Source organism: Podarcis tiliguerta (assembly GCF_965153285.1).
Source record: "Podarcis tiliguerta genome assembly, chromosome: 1".
Taxonomy (NCBI): Eukaryota; Metazoa; Chordata; class Lepidosauria; order Squamata; family Lacertidae; genus Podarcis; species Podarcis tiliguerta.
Window position 1 is genome coordinate 25,239,037 of NC_139534.1, and position 15,734 is coordinate 25,254,770.

Genomic DNA, 15,734 nt, shown 5'->3' on the forward strand with positions numbered 1-15,734 from the left:
GGGCAATCCAGTCAGATGGGTGGGGTATTATTATTATTATTATTATTATTATTATTTCCCTCTGTGATACCTGGGGGGGGGGGGGAGAAAGGAGAGACAAGCAGCTTCCTGCTTCCAACAACTGTGCTGTATCATAGTGTCGTGGCAGCATCTTCTACTGACAAGCTCATCCCAAGAAATCCCATTTCAAGGATAGTAATCACCATTACAAAATATCAGAGTGGCAAAAAAACACGCTCACCTTTTTTTACCCCTGGCTCTCTGCACTAAAGTAGCTTGATTGCGTTGACAAGCAGACAAGCGTTTGTCAAGGACTGTTTTACACTGGCAACATTTATTTCACTGGCTTCATCCCAGGCTTATTTATTTAGTTATTTACTTAACCCTTTCCAGTTAAAGAGCCGGCGCCTCACGTAAGGGATGCTTTCAGATGCAGCTACTGGAAAGGAGTCCGTTTTCTCCGTCTGCATCTCTCCTCCTGCACCTCGCTCCGACAATGGGGTTAGCACCTAAGGCCTTTCTTCAGGCACGCTGGACCCCAGATGCCAAGCTCTGGAAGACTCCAGCAACAACATCTGGCTACTTTGTGAGCTGCATAGGCAGTTGTGCTCATAGATCTGGAATTGCCTCTGGGCATGTCACATGAGGAGACTGTTAATCTGATATTTGGTGGGGAGGGCACTCCCTTTCTCCTTTTGGAAATGTCTTTCTTCTGCTCACCTTCTAATTAGTCAAATAGGCATTTTGCCTGGCACGTTAGGGGCAGTCCGGTAGAAATCCTTTGTTTGCAATGGACATTCTAACACAATAGCTATTGCCTTTATCACTGAAAGAAGCAACAGTTACAAGCCTTGCTTTTAGTGTGTAGTGTTATTTTTTATCAGGGTTTGGGTGCGGGGAAGGCAAAACATTATTCTAAATTGCTTTTCCCCAGGTAACTGTTGTTCTAACATGTTTGATATTTGTGGTAGGGCGTAACAAAGGCAAATTTGCTGTTTTCAAGTGCTTGGTATTATGATGACAAAAGCAGCGGAGGGTGGCATTCATTTTTAACTCAAAGCAAACCCACTGAAATTAATTAACATGACTAAGTTAGGTCCATTAATTTCAGTAGGTCAACTCTGAGTAAATCCTAGTTGAGTAAACTTAGATTTACAGCACAAGAGACCTGCACTTTTTGATTCTCCTGCGTCTTCTGATTTCTGTGTGCACATGCATGGCAAAATGTTCTCAGCCTCGTCAGCTGAGCAACTGCTTTCATACTCCCTGATCAGTTTACTGCTAAGTCAGGTGAGGGTAGCCACTGGGTCTCAAACCGTCAGTGAGTTAGGGACTTCCTCTGCATATGAAGACAGGCTCTGGTGAATGAGACCAATAGTGAGTACAAGGTCAAGAAGGTGGCTTCTGCATGTGTTGTAGAGCGAAGTGAGGAGCAGATGGGGCTCATCAATCTGGAAAAGTAACCCTTCAAGGAGAAGGAAAACTCTGATCATAAGCCTCGGCTGCCTTGCAGGATATCTTCAGAAGAAGAAAAGACTAAGCAGCAAACTCTACACAAATCTGGAGTGGAGTCCCTAAGACGGTTGGATGGAGCCTTGTATACCTCCTTCTAGCAATTCCTGCAGCCAAACTGGTTCCAAACACATTGCTCTGCTTTCCTTTGGGCCACATCAGTGAGCAATACATTTGGCATCAGCTTGGCCACCCCCAGGAAAAGGTCCCACTGTATAAACCTGGGATTCACCAGGCAAAAAGTTTTGAAGTCAGGGTGAAACTGGCTTTTGGGAAACTGCATAAACCAGTATATTGTGGGTAATGCCACGTGTACACAGATTCAAAGAACATGGGTGAAAACTTTGCTTTCATTGTCAGATTAATTCATCTATTCCCTTTGAGGACTTATGTCAACTGCCTGATTAATAATGTTTTATATTTCTTCTGGATATTCTGTCTCAGAAGATAGCCACCTTAGAACAGTTCCACCACATATGATGACACTCCCCAATATTTTTTTAAAACCTCTGCAACAAAGTGGAGAAATATCATGTGCAATATGGCACATTACACGTGTCACCTGTTCAGCATAATTGGCTTCGTCCTCATTTCATGTAGTAGTTTAAGAGTAAACATCAGAGCACGTATCCAAAAATTTATTTTTATCCATAAGAAGTCTAATTAATTGCAGTACTTTTGAAACACAGTTCATCACATGCCATCTTTATAGCACAGATCTCTTGCAATATTTAGCACATTTTTTAGCACACTGGCACATTTATTTTCCCTGTTGGATCTCTTTCCAATCATTTGCTTGCCTGTTTTGAAGCAACAGACCCTATTCAGATATACTTCCTTAGCGGTCTTGATCAATTGTTTAAACCAATTCTCTGTATCTCCTGGATGATTTTGGCAAGGTCAGTTGCCAATTCTGCAGCCTGGATGTCGCCATAAAATGTGGTGATGGCCAAGGATCAAGATAGAAGAATTTGACAAATTAATAGGAGACCAATCCATCAAAGGCTGCTCACCATAACAGCTCAATTTGTCCTCCATCTTGAAAGGCAATATACCCGTCTGAGCAGTGGAGAAGACATGAGAAACATCATCATCATCATCATTTTTAATTTGTATACCTCCTTTCTATCTTACAATACTCAAGGTGGTTTACAAGCTGAAGAAACAAAAAATGTACATCTTATAACCATCTAATGCAGTACAAAAATGTGATAATAAAACATAACTTTAAAATAGGAAACCTCCATCAAAAAAGTAACATTCAACAATCATTAGAATAGTGTAAAATAATAATAACATATAAAAGTTAAACAGAAATCCACTCAACAGTTACAATAATATCTAAACTATAATCAATAAAACAACGGCAAGCCACAGTAGATAAAACAATACAATACATATTGAGAAGCAGAGGGTAGAGCAAGGCAGGGGGAAGGAGGCCTTGCCTGATGGAGTATCTCCCCTCACAGTTCTTCCTCCAGGGACAGCTCCCTTATGAGGACTCCTAGGGCCGGAGGGTGGGGCAAGGCAGGTGGAAGGACCCCTTGCCTGATGGAGTCTCTCCCTCCTCTAAACACTCAATGGCCTCACCAATGTACCTTTCTTATGAATTTCCACAAGAATCTGTCTGGCCACCAGAGGTAACAGAATAGGTGGGGAACCTGTGGCAGCCTAGATGTTGTTGGATTCCAGCTCTCATCATCCCTCTCATTGAGAGCCAGTGTGGTGTAGTGGTTAAGAGCGGTAGACTCCTAATCTGGGGAACCGGGTTCGCGTCTCCGCTCCTCCACATGCAGCTGCTGGGTGACCTTGTCCAGTCACACTTCTTTGAAGTCTCTTGGCCCCACTCACCTCACAGAGTGTTTGTTGTGGGGGAGGAAGGGAAAGGAGAATGTTAGCCGCTTTGAGACTCCTTAAAGGGAGTGAAAGGCGGGATATCAAATCCAAACTTCTTCTTCTTCTTCTTCTTCTTCATCCCTGACTGCTCACCTAGAACTGATGAGGATCAGAGCCCAACAACAAGTAGAAAGCCACAGGTTTACCATCCCTGGTCTTAACAGATCCTGTGCTGACCCAGCAAGACAGGTTGTATGGCTATGGTGTGCTATGCTCCTAGGTGTGATAAGACCACATATCAAAATCTGGTAAAAACTGACAAGTGTGTGCCATGCTTTGAAAGAGAAGGGATATTTACTCTGTTGTGTATACAGTGGTACCTCGGGTTACATACGCTTCAGGTTACAGACTCTGCTAACCCAGAAATAGTGCTTCAGGTTAAGAACTTTGCTTCAGGTTGAGAACAGAAATCGTGCTCTGGCGGTGTGGCGGCAGCAGGAGGCCCCATTAGCTAAAGTGGTGCTTCAGGTTAAGAACAGTTTCAGGTTAAGTACAGACCTCCGGAACGAATTAAGTACTTAACCCAAGGTACCACTGTATTTTCATAAGTGAATGAGAACAGCCGTCTTGAATCCAGGAACAACTACCTCCAGCTTATACCAACGGGGTGATTTTCATTGACCTGGGCAGGCTCTACTGAAAAGAACCTGCATGCTTAATAAAGCAAACTTTTTGGCAGGCTGGGAAGTACAAGACAGCTCAGCAAACAGCAGGTGGGAAGAGTGCCTTGGTAAATGCGGCTTAAATCCAAGGAACTATTGTAGCCTTGATCAACGTAACGCCCTCTTTTTAATTAATACCATCTGTAGAGCACAGCTAACTAATTAGGCTCTGGGGCATTTGATGGAGGAGATCTAGTATGCCCCATTTTGCGTGGGCCTTGAGCTGGCATATCTTACTATACTAGGGGTACTGGAAAGGAAAAACAACAGCAGCAAAACCATGCTTTAAAACAAAGAGAAAGAGGGAACAAATGTCTGGAGCAAACCTCCAGTCTTTACTGACTAACCCTTCCAATAATATAAGTCAGAGCACCTAAGGACAGCCCCATCAAATGCTTTATGAAATAATCTATTTCCCCCAAGCTGAACTAGCGTCCTCTGTCTTGCCTTGTCTCATTAAAGTATAATCTCGCTGAGACTGGGAGTTTGTCCTCAGTGTAATTTGTTCCAGGTTGGGTTGTTGTGGCTTTGCAAAAAATATTTGGGAAGAATCCACATGTCCCTGTAGCATCCGAAAGGAGTCAGGGATCAGGCCATAATTCAAGGCTGCACACGCACACATTTTATTCTAGAATCAATGGAGATTGGGTACTTGTTTTTTCTATGTAGCCCACACATAATCAAGATCAATTGCACATATTTTTTTGCCCCTGAAGGCACTTCTTGGGAAACTAGTTTGATTCTGAAAATAAAAGCTAATTGCAGATTGATTGTGTACGGTGTGTCCATTTGGAAACAGAGGAAGACAGATATAGGTCATCCTGGCAATGGTGTGTGTGTGTGTGTGTGTGCATGCGTGTGCCTCCATGCCTGACCAATGATGTTGTGAGTTGGCATGTACCAAGATCACGATCACAATTTCCTTCTTTGTTCACCTGGTGCATGTGGAGGGAAGAAAAGGTGTGGCTAACCTAATCAAGGGAAAGCTTTCCAAATGTGTATCAGGTAACTACAAGCAACCTTGTGGACAGCAGGACTTAGAGTGTCTAAATTGAAAACAGCATGTTGAGGCTCCCTTATATTGAAAGCCAACAGAGGCAGGGGCGGGCTTGATTCTCTTATTATGGATGCCTTATTAGGATAAGGTTACCATACGTCCCCGTTTCCCAGGGACAGTCCCCAGATTTACAAATCAGTCCCCTGACAAAATCCATCTATTTAGTAGGAAGTCAAAAAGTGTCCCCGGATTCATTGAAAAGAATCTGGTAACCTTATACAGTGGTACCCCGCAAGACGAATGCCTTGGAAGACGAAAAACCCGCTAGACGAAAGGGTTTTTCGTTTCCTGAGGTGATTCGCAAGACGGATTTTCCTAAGGGCTTGCTTCGCAAGACGGAACAGCCCTGCCTCTCCTGTCATGGCGACGGTCACTGCACGCACGCACGCTCGCTTCCCCGCTCCTCCGGCTCCCTCCCACCTTCCGGCTGCCGACTCCTCCGGCTCCCTCCCACCTTCCGGCTGCCTCGCGCCGCTGCCCACCGCCCTCGCGCTCTCCTATCAGAGAGCCGTTGCCGCCAGCAGCCAGCGTTGCAGCCGGAGTCGCGCTCCTGAGCCCCGCCGCTCTCCAGCAGCTGCGTTGCGCGGTGGCCACAAGGCGCGGGTGAGTCCGAGGTACCAGCTGCGGCAGCTGCCCTGCTTCTCCCCGCCTCTCCCCGCCCTTGTTAGTGTTTAACTGCAGTGGTGCTTCGCAAGATGAAAAAACTCGCTCAACGAAAGAACTCGCGGAACGAATTAATTTCGTCTTGCGAGGCACCACTGTATTAAGAGAGTGGTTAGTACATGGATCACCCCACATTCATACTGCTGTCACAAGGAAAAAGTGTTGTCAGGAAAGAAAGGTCAGCAGAATTTCCCTTCCCTAGAGAACAACATCTTCTCAGTGATGAAGTACTGCTATTTCCTTTCTGAAATAAATTTATGTAAATGTCTTTGCTTAGCGTTTTTGACAAAATTGCATCCTCACTGGGAAGTTACCCAGTTTCACAAGCATTGTGGTTTGAGGCAGTGCTGAATGGAGTTCAAGCATGCCATGCAGCACCTCGCTGGAACAATGGGAATTGCATGTTGCATCTATAGTAAAATATACATGAATAGTTTCTTGTGCAATTCCTCTTCAATGAAAGCAGAAGTAAAAGGACGAAAAGCCACACTGCGTTTCTTTCCAAATTTGGAAAATACCAGCAGCCTCTTCACTGCTGTTTCATTTTTCAGCTTAACCCTTCTTAAACCTCAGCTCTTGCAAATGTGTTGATTATACATGCTAGTTCAGAAAATTTCATACCGGGATTAGTTTCCCAAACCATAGGGGGACATCAGAGAAGACGGAAGAAACTTAATGCCCACAGCTGGAGACGCATAGACTGAATAGATAGATGATAGATAGATAGATAGATAGATAGATAGATAGATGATATAGATATAGAGCCAATATAGTTTGATGATTATATTTGGTAAATATTGTTTAAGTGGGACAGATCTCAAACATTTGATTCGTGGCAAATTGGGATAAGAGAGTATCATTTACATAGTCCCTTGCTTGGAAGTATATAGGTTACATTTGCAAATCCACTTTGCAGAGGTAAGAAAAGGACTGAACAAATAGTGAGAATGTATGTAGGGATGAAAGAATGCATAATTTTCCATTCTGCTATGTATTTGTCACATGCGGCATTGTTTCCATTCTGCTGCAGTTTGTTTGCTTTATTTATTGTTTTAGTTTTATTCACAGATTTGACATCCAATATTGTTGCAGTGGGACGTGGGTGGCGCTGTGGGTTAAACCACTGAGCCTAGGGCTTGCCGATCAGAAGGTTGGCGGTTCGAATCCCCGCGACGGGGTGAGCTCCCGTTGCTCGGTCCCTGCTCCTGCCAACCTAGCAGTTCGAAAGCATGTCAAAGTGCAAGTAGATAAATAGGTACCGCTCCAGTGGGAAGGTAAACGGCGTTTCCATGTGCTGCTCTGGTTCACCAGAAGCGGCTTAGTCATGCTGGCCACATGACCCGGAAGCTGTACGCCGGCTCCCTCGGCCAGTAAAGCGAGATGAGCGCCGCAACCCCAGAGTCGGTCACGACTGGACCTAATGGTCAGGGGTCCCTTTACCTTTACCTTTACCTTTATTGTTGCAGTATGGTGAAGGCTTCCTAAAATATTCTTTCTCTGCTACTAGGTTTGCTCCCGAACCTCACTAAGACCTGTGGAATAGACAGTAAATACCTCTTACCTGCTGCAGGAAGCAGAATGGGTTGCCTTTCTGTCTATCACTCCCCACTGATTCATTTAAGTAGCTACAGCCTTCTCTGCCCCAGAATCATCTAGGTAATCTGCAGTAATAAAAATAATATTAATAATAATTTTATAGGCAACAGAAAGAGCTTCTTAACACAGCACATAATTAGTATATGGAATTTGCTGCCACAAAGTTGGGTGATAGTTATCGACCGCTGTGTTCAGAGACAGCATCCTGCTAAATATTAGTTGCACCAGCAGCCTGAAATTGCCACTGCTTTACCCCAGTCACAGTGCCATGCAGGAAAACTGCAGCAATACTAGTGTTGCTATAAGGATAATCTAATACTAGCCCAACCCCCTGCGATGCTGGAATCTTTCACCCAAAGTGGGGCTCAAACCTACAACCCTGAAATTAAGATTTTCATGCTCTGGTTTAGCAGCTCCTATGCAGCTGGAATAATATTTCATTGAACCAAGCACTGGCGATGGGGCACATAGGTGTGTGTGGAGAATACTGAGGTATTTCCCAAACTTTCCCCGACTTTGAAGGCTCTGGACTTTGAAGAATAGTTTTGCAGAAGATCTTCACAAGCGATTGGTCAACAGTCCTTTTTATTATGCATCGGATCTAACCCCAAACACACTGATGAATGAGGTGGCAAATCTCAATTTTATGACTAAAAAGAAGAAGAAAAAGCTAAATCCAATAACTGGCAATTTCTTGCCTTTTATCTGCATTCCTATTCACTCTGATTTATTATATTCTCAGGCCTGTTACACATTTTATCACGTCTGTAAAATACCTGTAAGTTTAAATAAAAGAGCATGCATCTTGGAAAGGCAGCAAAAGGAGAGCATATAAATGAGGGAGTTGGAATCATACTGGGGGGAAACGTTGCTTTCATTAGGAAACTACAGAATAGAGTATTAGTGTGTGGATGTTAAAATCCAATAACCCAGAAGAGAATTGAAAATGTATTTTTCAATCATGTGCACAGAAGTGCTTGCTGTTTTCCCCATCACGTTCTGCAATCTGCAAAGCTTCTCTCTTGACTTTCATAATCCCATCTTCTAGTATCTGATGGTGCCATTTACTTTTCATCATAGGAGCCAACTCCTAGGGCCCAAAGCCCCTTCAGCCCCCCATAAAATATTTTAAGGGGCCACCCCCCCAAAAAAGTTGATGGCTGTTGCCATTCAAATGGTCTGCGTGTTCCACATCTTGTGATCAATTGTGCAAGGCAGTGCTTCCCTGCCCTCCCCCAATATTTTATTCAAGTTGGCACCCCTGCTTCTCATGAGACAGTCAGGAACAGGTATCCTTCATCTTCATCACCATCAACATCATCATCAGTATTATGGAACAACGTATATGAAAACTCCATTCTGCAGATCCCCTGATTCATGTGAACAGTGTTAATACAAATAAGTCACACTAGCAGGTTGATGCCAGTAGAAAAGAGCTAGCTCCCCACCCCCCATTTCACAAACCACAGACACATTTTAAAAACTCATTGTTTGGTTAAATACCATGGCTAAAGTTTCTGGGTGTGTTTGTACCAAAAATGTAGAAATGAAAGAGGAAGTGAAGCATCGCTGAAGGTTACTGTGTAAGCACTTTCAGAAAGGATCAGTGCTCAAACATGCTTTTTTCCTTTCCTTTCTAAAAATTGCATAACTCAGATTCATCTATGAAATTAAATCCCTACAAGCTAGTTTCAAACTTTTACTACACACACTGAGAGAAGGGAGGGGGGGAAAGGCATATAACATAATACAAATATGAGCATTATCACCTAATATTCACGTTTGTGGTTTAGCATGATATATGGCAGCCTTTCCAAACCTGGGGTCCCCTGATGTTGTTAGACTACAACTCCCATCACCCCTAGCTAGCAGGACTGGTGCTCAGGGATGATGGGAGCTGTAGTCCAAAAAATCTGGGAACGCAAGGCTGATATATGCTATAAGCTGTTTTAGCGCAGGGATAGAGAATTTGGGCCTTCCAGATGTTGCTAGACTGCTACTCCCATCGCCCAGTGGCATAGCGTGGGTTGCCAGTGCCTGGGGCCATGCGGAGTGTGGAAGGGAAACAAATGGAGCACACATGTGCATTCAACTGCCTAACAGCATCCACATTACAGCTGCAGAGATAAGAGGAGTTGTTCCGTTGTCTGGAGAGGTCACTTCCTGGTTCGCAGGGAGAAGCTGTTTTCAATGGAGCCCAGTGCCAGAAGCACACAGGTGTATTAAGGCAACACCGGGCATGGAAATTTGGTTCCCCTAACAATTTTACACCCAGGGCAACCACCCCTGTGTCCCTCTAACGCCACGCCACTACCATTGCCCCTGACCACTGACCATGCTTGCTGGGGGTAGATGAAAGTTTGAGCCCAGCAAAATATGGAGGACGTCACATTGGCCGGCCCTAGCTTGGTGTTACGCCAATAGTCTTTCCTTAAGGGATTCCTTCATACTGGCAGCCAGCCGCTTCCCATGCAGCAGCAGTGTGTCTGTGGATGACACAACCACACAAGTGATGGATCTGGGTTGCTGATGGTCCCCCACCCACCTTTTCTCAATTTGCACATTTACCGCACCGCATGAGGCAACATCACAGGGATGCAGTTGCAATGCAGCTGGGTGGATGTGTGAAGGGTGGGGAACATTTCCTCACCAGGGCTGTGCATTTACAGCTATGCATATGGAAAGAACTACTGAACTCAAGTTAGGGCCGTGGGAACCTTACAGCAATTTCCCATTTGATGATGGCTTGCTGGGTGAATTCAGACGATGCATTGATTGATTGATGACTGTATTTTAATATTTTGTTGGAAGCCGCCCAGAGTGGCTGGGGAAGCCCAGCCAGATGGGTGGGGTATATATAATAAATTATTATGATTATGATTGATTGATTTGTATTTGTATCCTGCCTCTCCTCAAGGTGGCATGAATGGTTCTTGCCCGCTGTATCCTCACAGCAACCCTGTGAGGTACATCAGGCTGAGAAATAGCGACTGGCTCAAGGTCAGATGGTGAGATTCATAGCAGAGTGGGGATTTTAACCTGAGTCTGTTCTCATCCTAATTCAGCACCCACAGGAGCCAATTTATTGGGGGGGGGGCATTGAAAGCTGTTGCTCAGCGGAGGCGGCTGCAAACATTTTGCCATGCATCTGCACAGAGAAATTGGAAGATGTAGGAGAATTTTAAAAATGCTTCTCACTTCTTGGCAGCCTACTGCTGCTTTTATCTTGTTGTTAGATTACAAATTCTCTGCGCAAAATTACTGCTTGGTGATGGTAAGGTTGGTTCTCAGGCACTATGAAACCCGAATTCTCCATTTCAGATTTGTTCCTTTTTATGAAAGCAATCTCACATTTAGTTCTGTGATGCCACCCCACCTTTCCTTATTTGCTGTATACGAAGCCCAACATCTTTGAAAATTAGGCAGGACTTGTGCAAAACACATGCAGTTAAGACAAATGTAAATAAAGACGCAATGGGGTTTCTGTGTGTCTGCTTTTTTTCAAAGCATAAAAGATAAAGGGACCCCTGACCATTAGGTCCAGTCGTGGCCGACTCTGGGGTTGCGGCGCTCATGTTGCTTTATTGGCCGAGGGAGCCGGCGTACAGCTTCCGGGTCATGTGGCCAGCATGACTAAGCTGCTTCTGGCGAACCAGAGCAGCGCACAGAAACGCTGTTTACCTTCCCGCCAGAGCGGTACCTATTTATCTACTTGCACTTTGACGTGCTTGCGAACTGCTAGGGTGCCAGGAGCAGGGACCGAGCAACCGGAGCTCACCGGGATTCAAACCGCCGACCTTCTGATTGGCAAGTCCTAGGCCCTGTGGTTTAGACCACAGCTGTTTTTAGGATAGTTCAGTAGTAGCACACTCCAACTCCAGAATATGTGATAGATTACATCCCAGCAAAATGCCCCCACCTCAAAAACAAAACAAAAGTTGGCTAACTTTTTATGCATTGTCTTGATACAGTAACTTTTAAAAACAAAATGCTTCTGCTAGCATCAGAAATAGACAGCATTGGCCACAATTTTTTATCACTAAGAACTGGGGTTGAGGCTCTTGTTACCCTGATATCACAGTGCCTCCTGTTGGGAGAGAATATCCTTTACCTTTCTACAGTACTTCTTGCAAACACAAGATTCTTTTCCCTATAGATGCAGCACTAAAAGAACCATCTACCATTGCTCCTTCATGCTTCATCATGGGAACTGGGAGCTGTTGAACGGGAGTCTCTGACACAGCTGCTGCTGCAGCAGCACTACTCAAAAGGTTGTGGAGAGCAGTGCTAAATTACCGGGTCCCTTCCAGCTCAGCTGGTAAGAGCGTGAGACTCTTAACCTCAGAGTTGCGGGTTCGAGGCCCAGGTCGGTCAGAAGATCCCTGCATTGCAAGAGGTTGGACTAGATGACCGTGGGGCCATCTCCCAGCTCTACAATTCTATATGAAACTTTGAGAGCGTCTGCCTCACGTGGGTTTCCCTCCGCCCCTTCCCTTATTTCCCACGCTTCTTCCCCCCAGTGTCTTCTTCTTCTGAGGGGCTATTTCCTGCAGCCCCCCCCCTGCGCCCCACTCCTCGTTTCAGCCAATGACTGCCCCTTCCTTCGGGTCGGTCGCCTGTCTCCCAAGCCCCGTCTGCAGCCAAGCTCCCCTCTCTCACCCCACCCCCCGACTCGCATCCGCATTCCGAGCATCTGCTAATTGGTCGCAGCTGGCGGGACAACACCCCAGCCACTCTCGGGTAGCGCCCCCTACAGCATTTCGCAGGCAGCCGCGCTCCCACGCCCCCCCCCCGTCCCCATATCAGCTGCAATAGCGCCCTGCGCGCTCCGCTTAACTTTTCCCGCCTCGCCCATATACACAGCCCAGCCAGCCGTCGAGCGGCGCCGAGGAGAGTTCCCGCCCCGTTTTGACTTTGAGGGAGTCTTTCCCAGTTTGCTAAGGGGGGAAAGCAAATCCATTCTCTTGTCCTACCTCATCTGCCTCCCCTCCAAATATATATTTTTTTAAAAAAACTGTGATGAGGGTTGCTTGGAGAGAGTCGGAAGAGGGCTTTCTTTCCTCGACGGGGGCTGCCCGGTTGCTTCTGCTCCTGGGCTGCTGCGCGATGGGCGGGCAGCCCTACAACCTGGACCCGCGGAGCGCGCTCGTCTTCCCGGGTCAGAACGGGACACTGTTCGGTTATTCGGTGCTGCTGCACAGCGTGGGAAGCAGCAGATGGTGAGTTAGGGAGGGTGGGCGTGGGAGGGTCTCTCCCTCCCTCTTCTTACGACGACCATCCTCGACGTGTCTCCTCGGAAGCTTAGGACTTCTGATCCAGCAGGGTTTTACTCCCAGGTTGATAGAACTGTGGGAGTTGGAAGGGGGTGTCGAGGGTCATCTAGTCTGACCCCGCACAATGCAGGGGTCTTTCTGCCCCTATGTGGGACTTGAACTCGCAACCCTGAGGTTAAGAGTCTCCTGCTCTATACTCTGAGCTGTCCAGGGTTAAGGACGGCAGCGTTTCTTGGGGAGAAGTTTCTTCCATGGACTTCTGTTGTTGCATTTCGCCGATTTAAAATAACCGCTCGTGACAAGGTCGGAAAGTTTTAGGAATGCAGCGGTGGATTACCAAATAAGCAGGGTGGGCCTTTTGGGGGGGGGGGGGCACAACAAACGGATTGTGTAATAAAATTGGTTTATTCAAATGGTTAGCCGGTAAAATAAAATAAGTATTAGGAGTTAATTTGAAAAGGGGCCCCTGATATTTCAACTGCCTAGGGGCCTCCGCGGGGTTTGTGATCTGGCACTGAGCAAATGTTGCACCCCTTCTCCTCTCGCACCTTGTACTGAGGAGCCAAGAGCGTGTCTTGGTTGTGTTTTTCTCATAGGTCTCAAGCATGGACGTAGGCGGGGGGGGGGGGGCAGCTGCCCCTCCCAAAAAAATCAAGCAAATGAATAAAAATGCTTAACTAAAAGTAGAAATTATAGAAAGATTTTGAAAGGTTTTTGCTGAGCAGTTGGAGTCAAAAGAGAATAATTTAAAACAACTGTTGCCGAGACATTGCATTCAGAATCTGCTAGACAGAGCCAGGCAGAGAAGGATGGTGGGTGGGTCCCCCCAAAATAAAGCCTGGTCTCAAGCTATCCTTTGAGGTGCAGAATTTTTTCTGGCTTGCCCCCCCCCCCTCCAAATATAGCATCCCGGTAGACAGAGACGCTTCAGTGTTTCTCTGCACCATGTGGACTAGAGGCGCTAATTTTAAACTCGTACCTCCGTTGGTCCCCAAGGGGATTGTCACTGAGTCTGCAGTAGGTTGGATCCACTTGACGTTGGTTTAGCCTTGCTTTTCTTTTGCTTCCTTCCCCCAGGCTTGTAGTGGGAGCCCCGAAAGCCAGCTGGCTTACAAACAGCTCCGTGGTGAATCCAGGAGCGGTTTTCCGATGCCAAATTGGGAATAATCCTGGGAGAGATTGCGAAATACTCCAATTGGGTGAGTGGAGGTGACCCTCTCAATGACTTGGCCATTGTTGGCAGCCAAACAGGATGACCCCAGCTTTGGTGAAGCTCTTCGGAAATCCTTCCCGTATAACACTGTTTCTTATTTCCATCTGTCCTCGCTCAGTAACGTCTCCAAAGTCCTGAAATGATAAAGGAGTTATTGAAGACTCATTTCTTTTTCTTTCTTCTCCTCCTCCCTGCTTCCTAGAAGGTAGGATGTCCACTTGGCAGTTGTAATTGCGAGATCGGCACAAGACGAGTTTACTTTTCCACCTTCATTTATTTCATCAGTATTCAAAGATGATGGCTTTCCTTGCTGAATATGCAAAGAATGATGTGTCTCCCTTTTATGACACATCAGCTCTCAGTTTGTTTATATTCCTCTACATCCTTTTTTTTTTAAAAAAAAAGGAAAAATTGCAGCTGATTAATTTAATGTTTGCATGCCACTTCCCCCAAGAAGGTGCCCGATGCCAATTAAAAATGGAGCTCAAGTAAGAGTGAAAGAACAACAAGCCGTGAAATCCTAAACATGTTTAATTGCAAGGCAGTCTCACCGCAGTCGATGGCACTTGCTCTCTAGTTGTGTTCTTAAAAACCTTGAAAATGAAATAAAAGCCAGCAAGTCAAAACGCAGGTAATTATTTTGGATCAAGCAGCCGGGCATAACAGCATTCACAGGAAAAACAACAACATGCTATGGCCCGTGAAGAAGTGTAGAATTTGGCATGCTTAAGCCCATTGAAATCAAAGGGGTTATGTTTACCTAGTTGCCTTTTAATGTGTCTGTTCTTAGAAGGGCTGACTCATTTAAAATTGCCAACCACCAAAATATCGTTTTTGTCTGTTTGCAGATGGAAAGTGAGTTTGCTGTTTTAAGACCGAGTTAGCTGTCCAGACTAAAAATGATACTTGAAAACCTAATGCATTGTGTGTTTCCCGCCTTTTGCTCCCAACACTCATGGAGCACTTATTCATAATCTTGTGGAAGCCTAGCCTTTTAAGGCATTGTAGCAACAAGAGTCCAAGAACTTTGGAGCCAATGCCGTTTATAATGACAGTCATGGATGAGAGAAATGGGGAAACCCCATGTACTTCAAAGTGTGTGGGAAGAAGTGTTTAGATTGGAGAAAAAATCTCTTGCATAAATACATCCCATTCCTTGTGGATAGATTAGCTGAGGAATGCTGTCACATTGTAGTTTTGTAGAAAATGGAGTCATTCAAGAAAAAGGGTCACAGGGAGTGTTTTGGCCCCAGGCTTTTTACTGAATACAGTGCACTGTTGCAAACTTGCATGCTGATGATTTGAAGACTAGCTGATAGGTCTACTCTTCTTCTCCAGTTAAGGATTCCTTAACATCTCATGGCCACGACATCGTGGGGTAACATGCATGTGTGAAGGAACCAGTACACACACACACAGAGAGCTCAGGTGCAGTACTTTTCAGTGGAGCTGGTTCACAGATTTGCACAGCTTCCAATTTATGAAGCAAATAAGTTATATAAGTGGGACGATTGGCCATAGCTCATGCAGAAGTTCTTGGGTTCAATCGCCAACATCTTCAGCTAGGATTTGGAAGCCCAGAGGGTCCGAGTAGGCAATACTGAGCCAGATGGACCAATTATCTGACTTTGTATAAGGTAGGTTGCTATGATCCTGTGATGTGTGAAGCATTCCCAGAAAGAGACCATTTACTGAGGTAGGTTGAGGCACTGAGAGAATGCGCAAGCTTCTTAAGCATGGTGGTACTCTCTTTCCAAATGCTGCACCCTTGACATCAATTTTTGTTGTAACAGTAAAAGAGGCCACCTTGAAATCCATGCGGCTGGAACAAAACCTTAACAGGTTATCCAGTGAAGGATAAT

At 45.5% G+C, this 15,734-nt stretch overlaps 1 protein-coding gene and 1 long non-coding RNA gene across 3 annotated transcripts in view; both read left to right on the plus strand.

Moving 5' to 3' along the window:
• The window catches only part of LOC310665215, an 88,971-nt gene that overhangs the window by 25,758 nt on the left and 47,479 nt on the right, over window positions 1-15,734 (plus strand). The gene's annotated exons all lie outside the window — the stretch shown is intronic.
• Window positions 11,964-15,734, plus strand: part of ITGA4 (integrin subunit alpha 4) — a 51,250-nt gene continuing 47,479 nt past the window's right edge. The window contains exons 1-2 of one of the 2 annotated variants that reach the window (XM_083407179.1): window positions 11,964-12,605; window positions 13,737-13,858. In XM_083407179.1, coding sequence (XP_083263305.1) covers window positions 12,406-12,605; window positions 13,737-13,858 — 322 coding nt within the window. In that variant the 5' untranslated portion in view covers window positions 11,964-12,405. Of the gene's footprint in view, window positions 12,606-13,736; window positions 13,859-13,980; window positions 14,078-15,734 lie in introns of those variants that run through there. The other variant, XM_083407180.1, reaches the window with a different exon arrangement.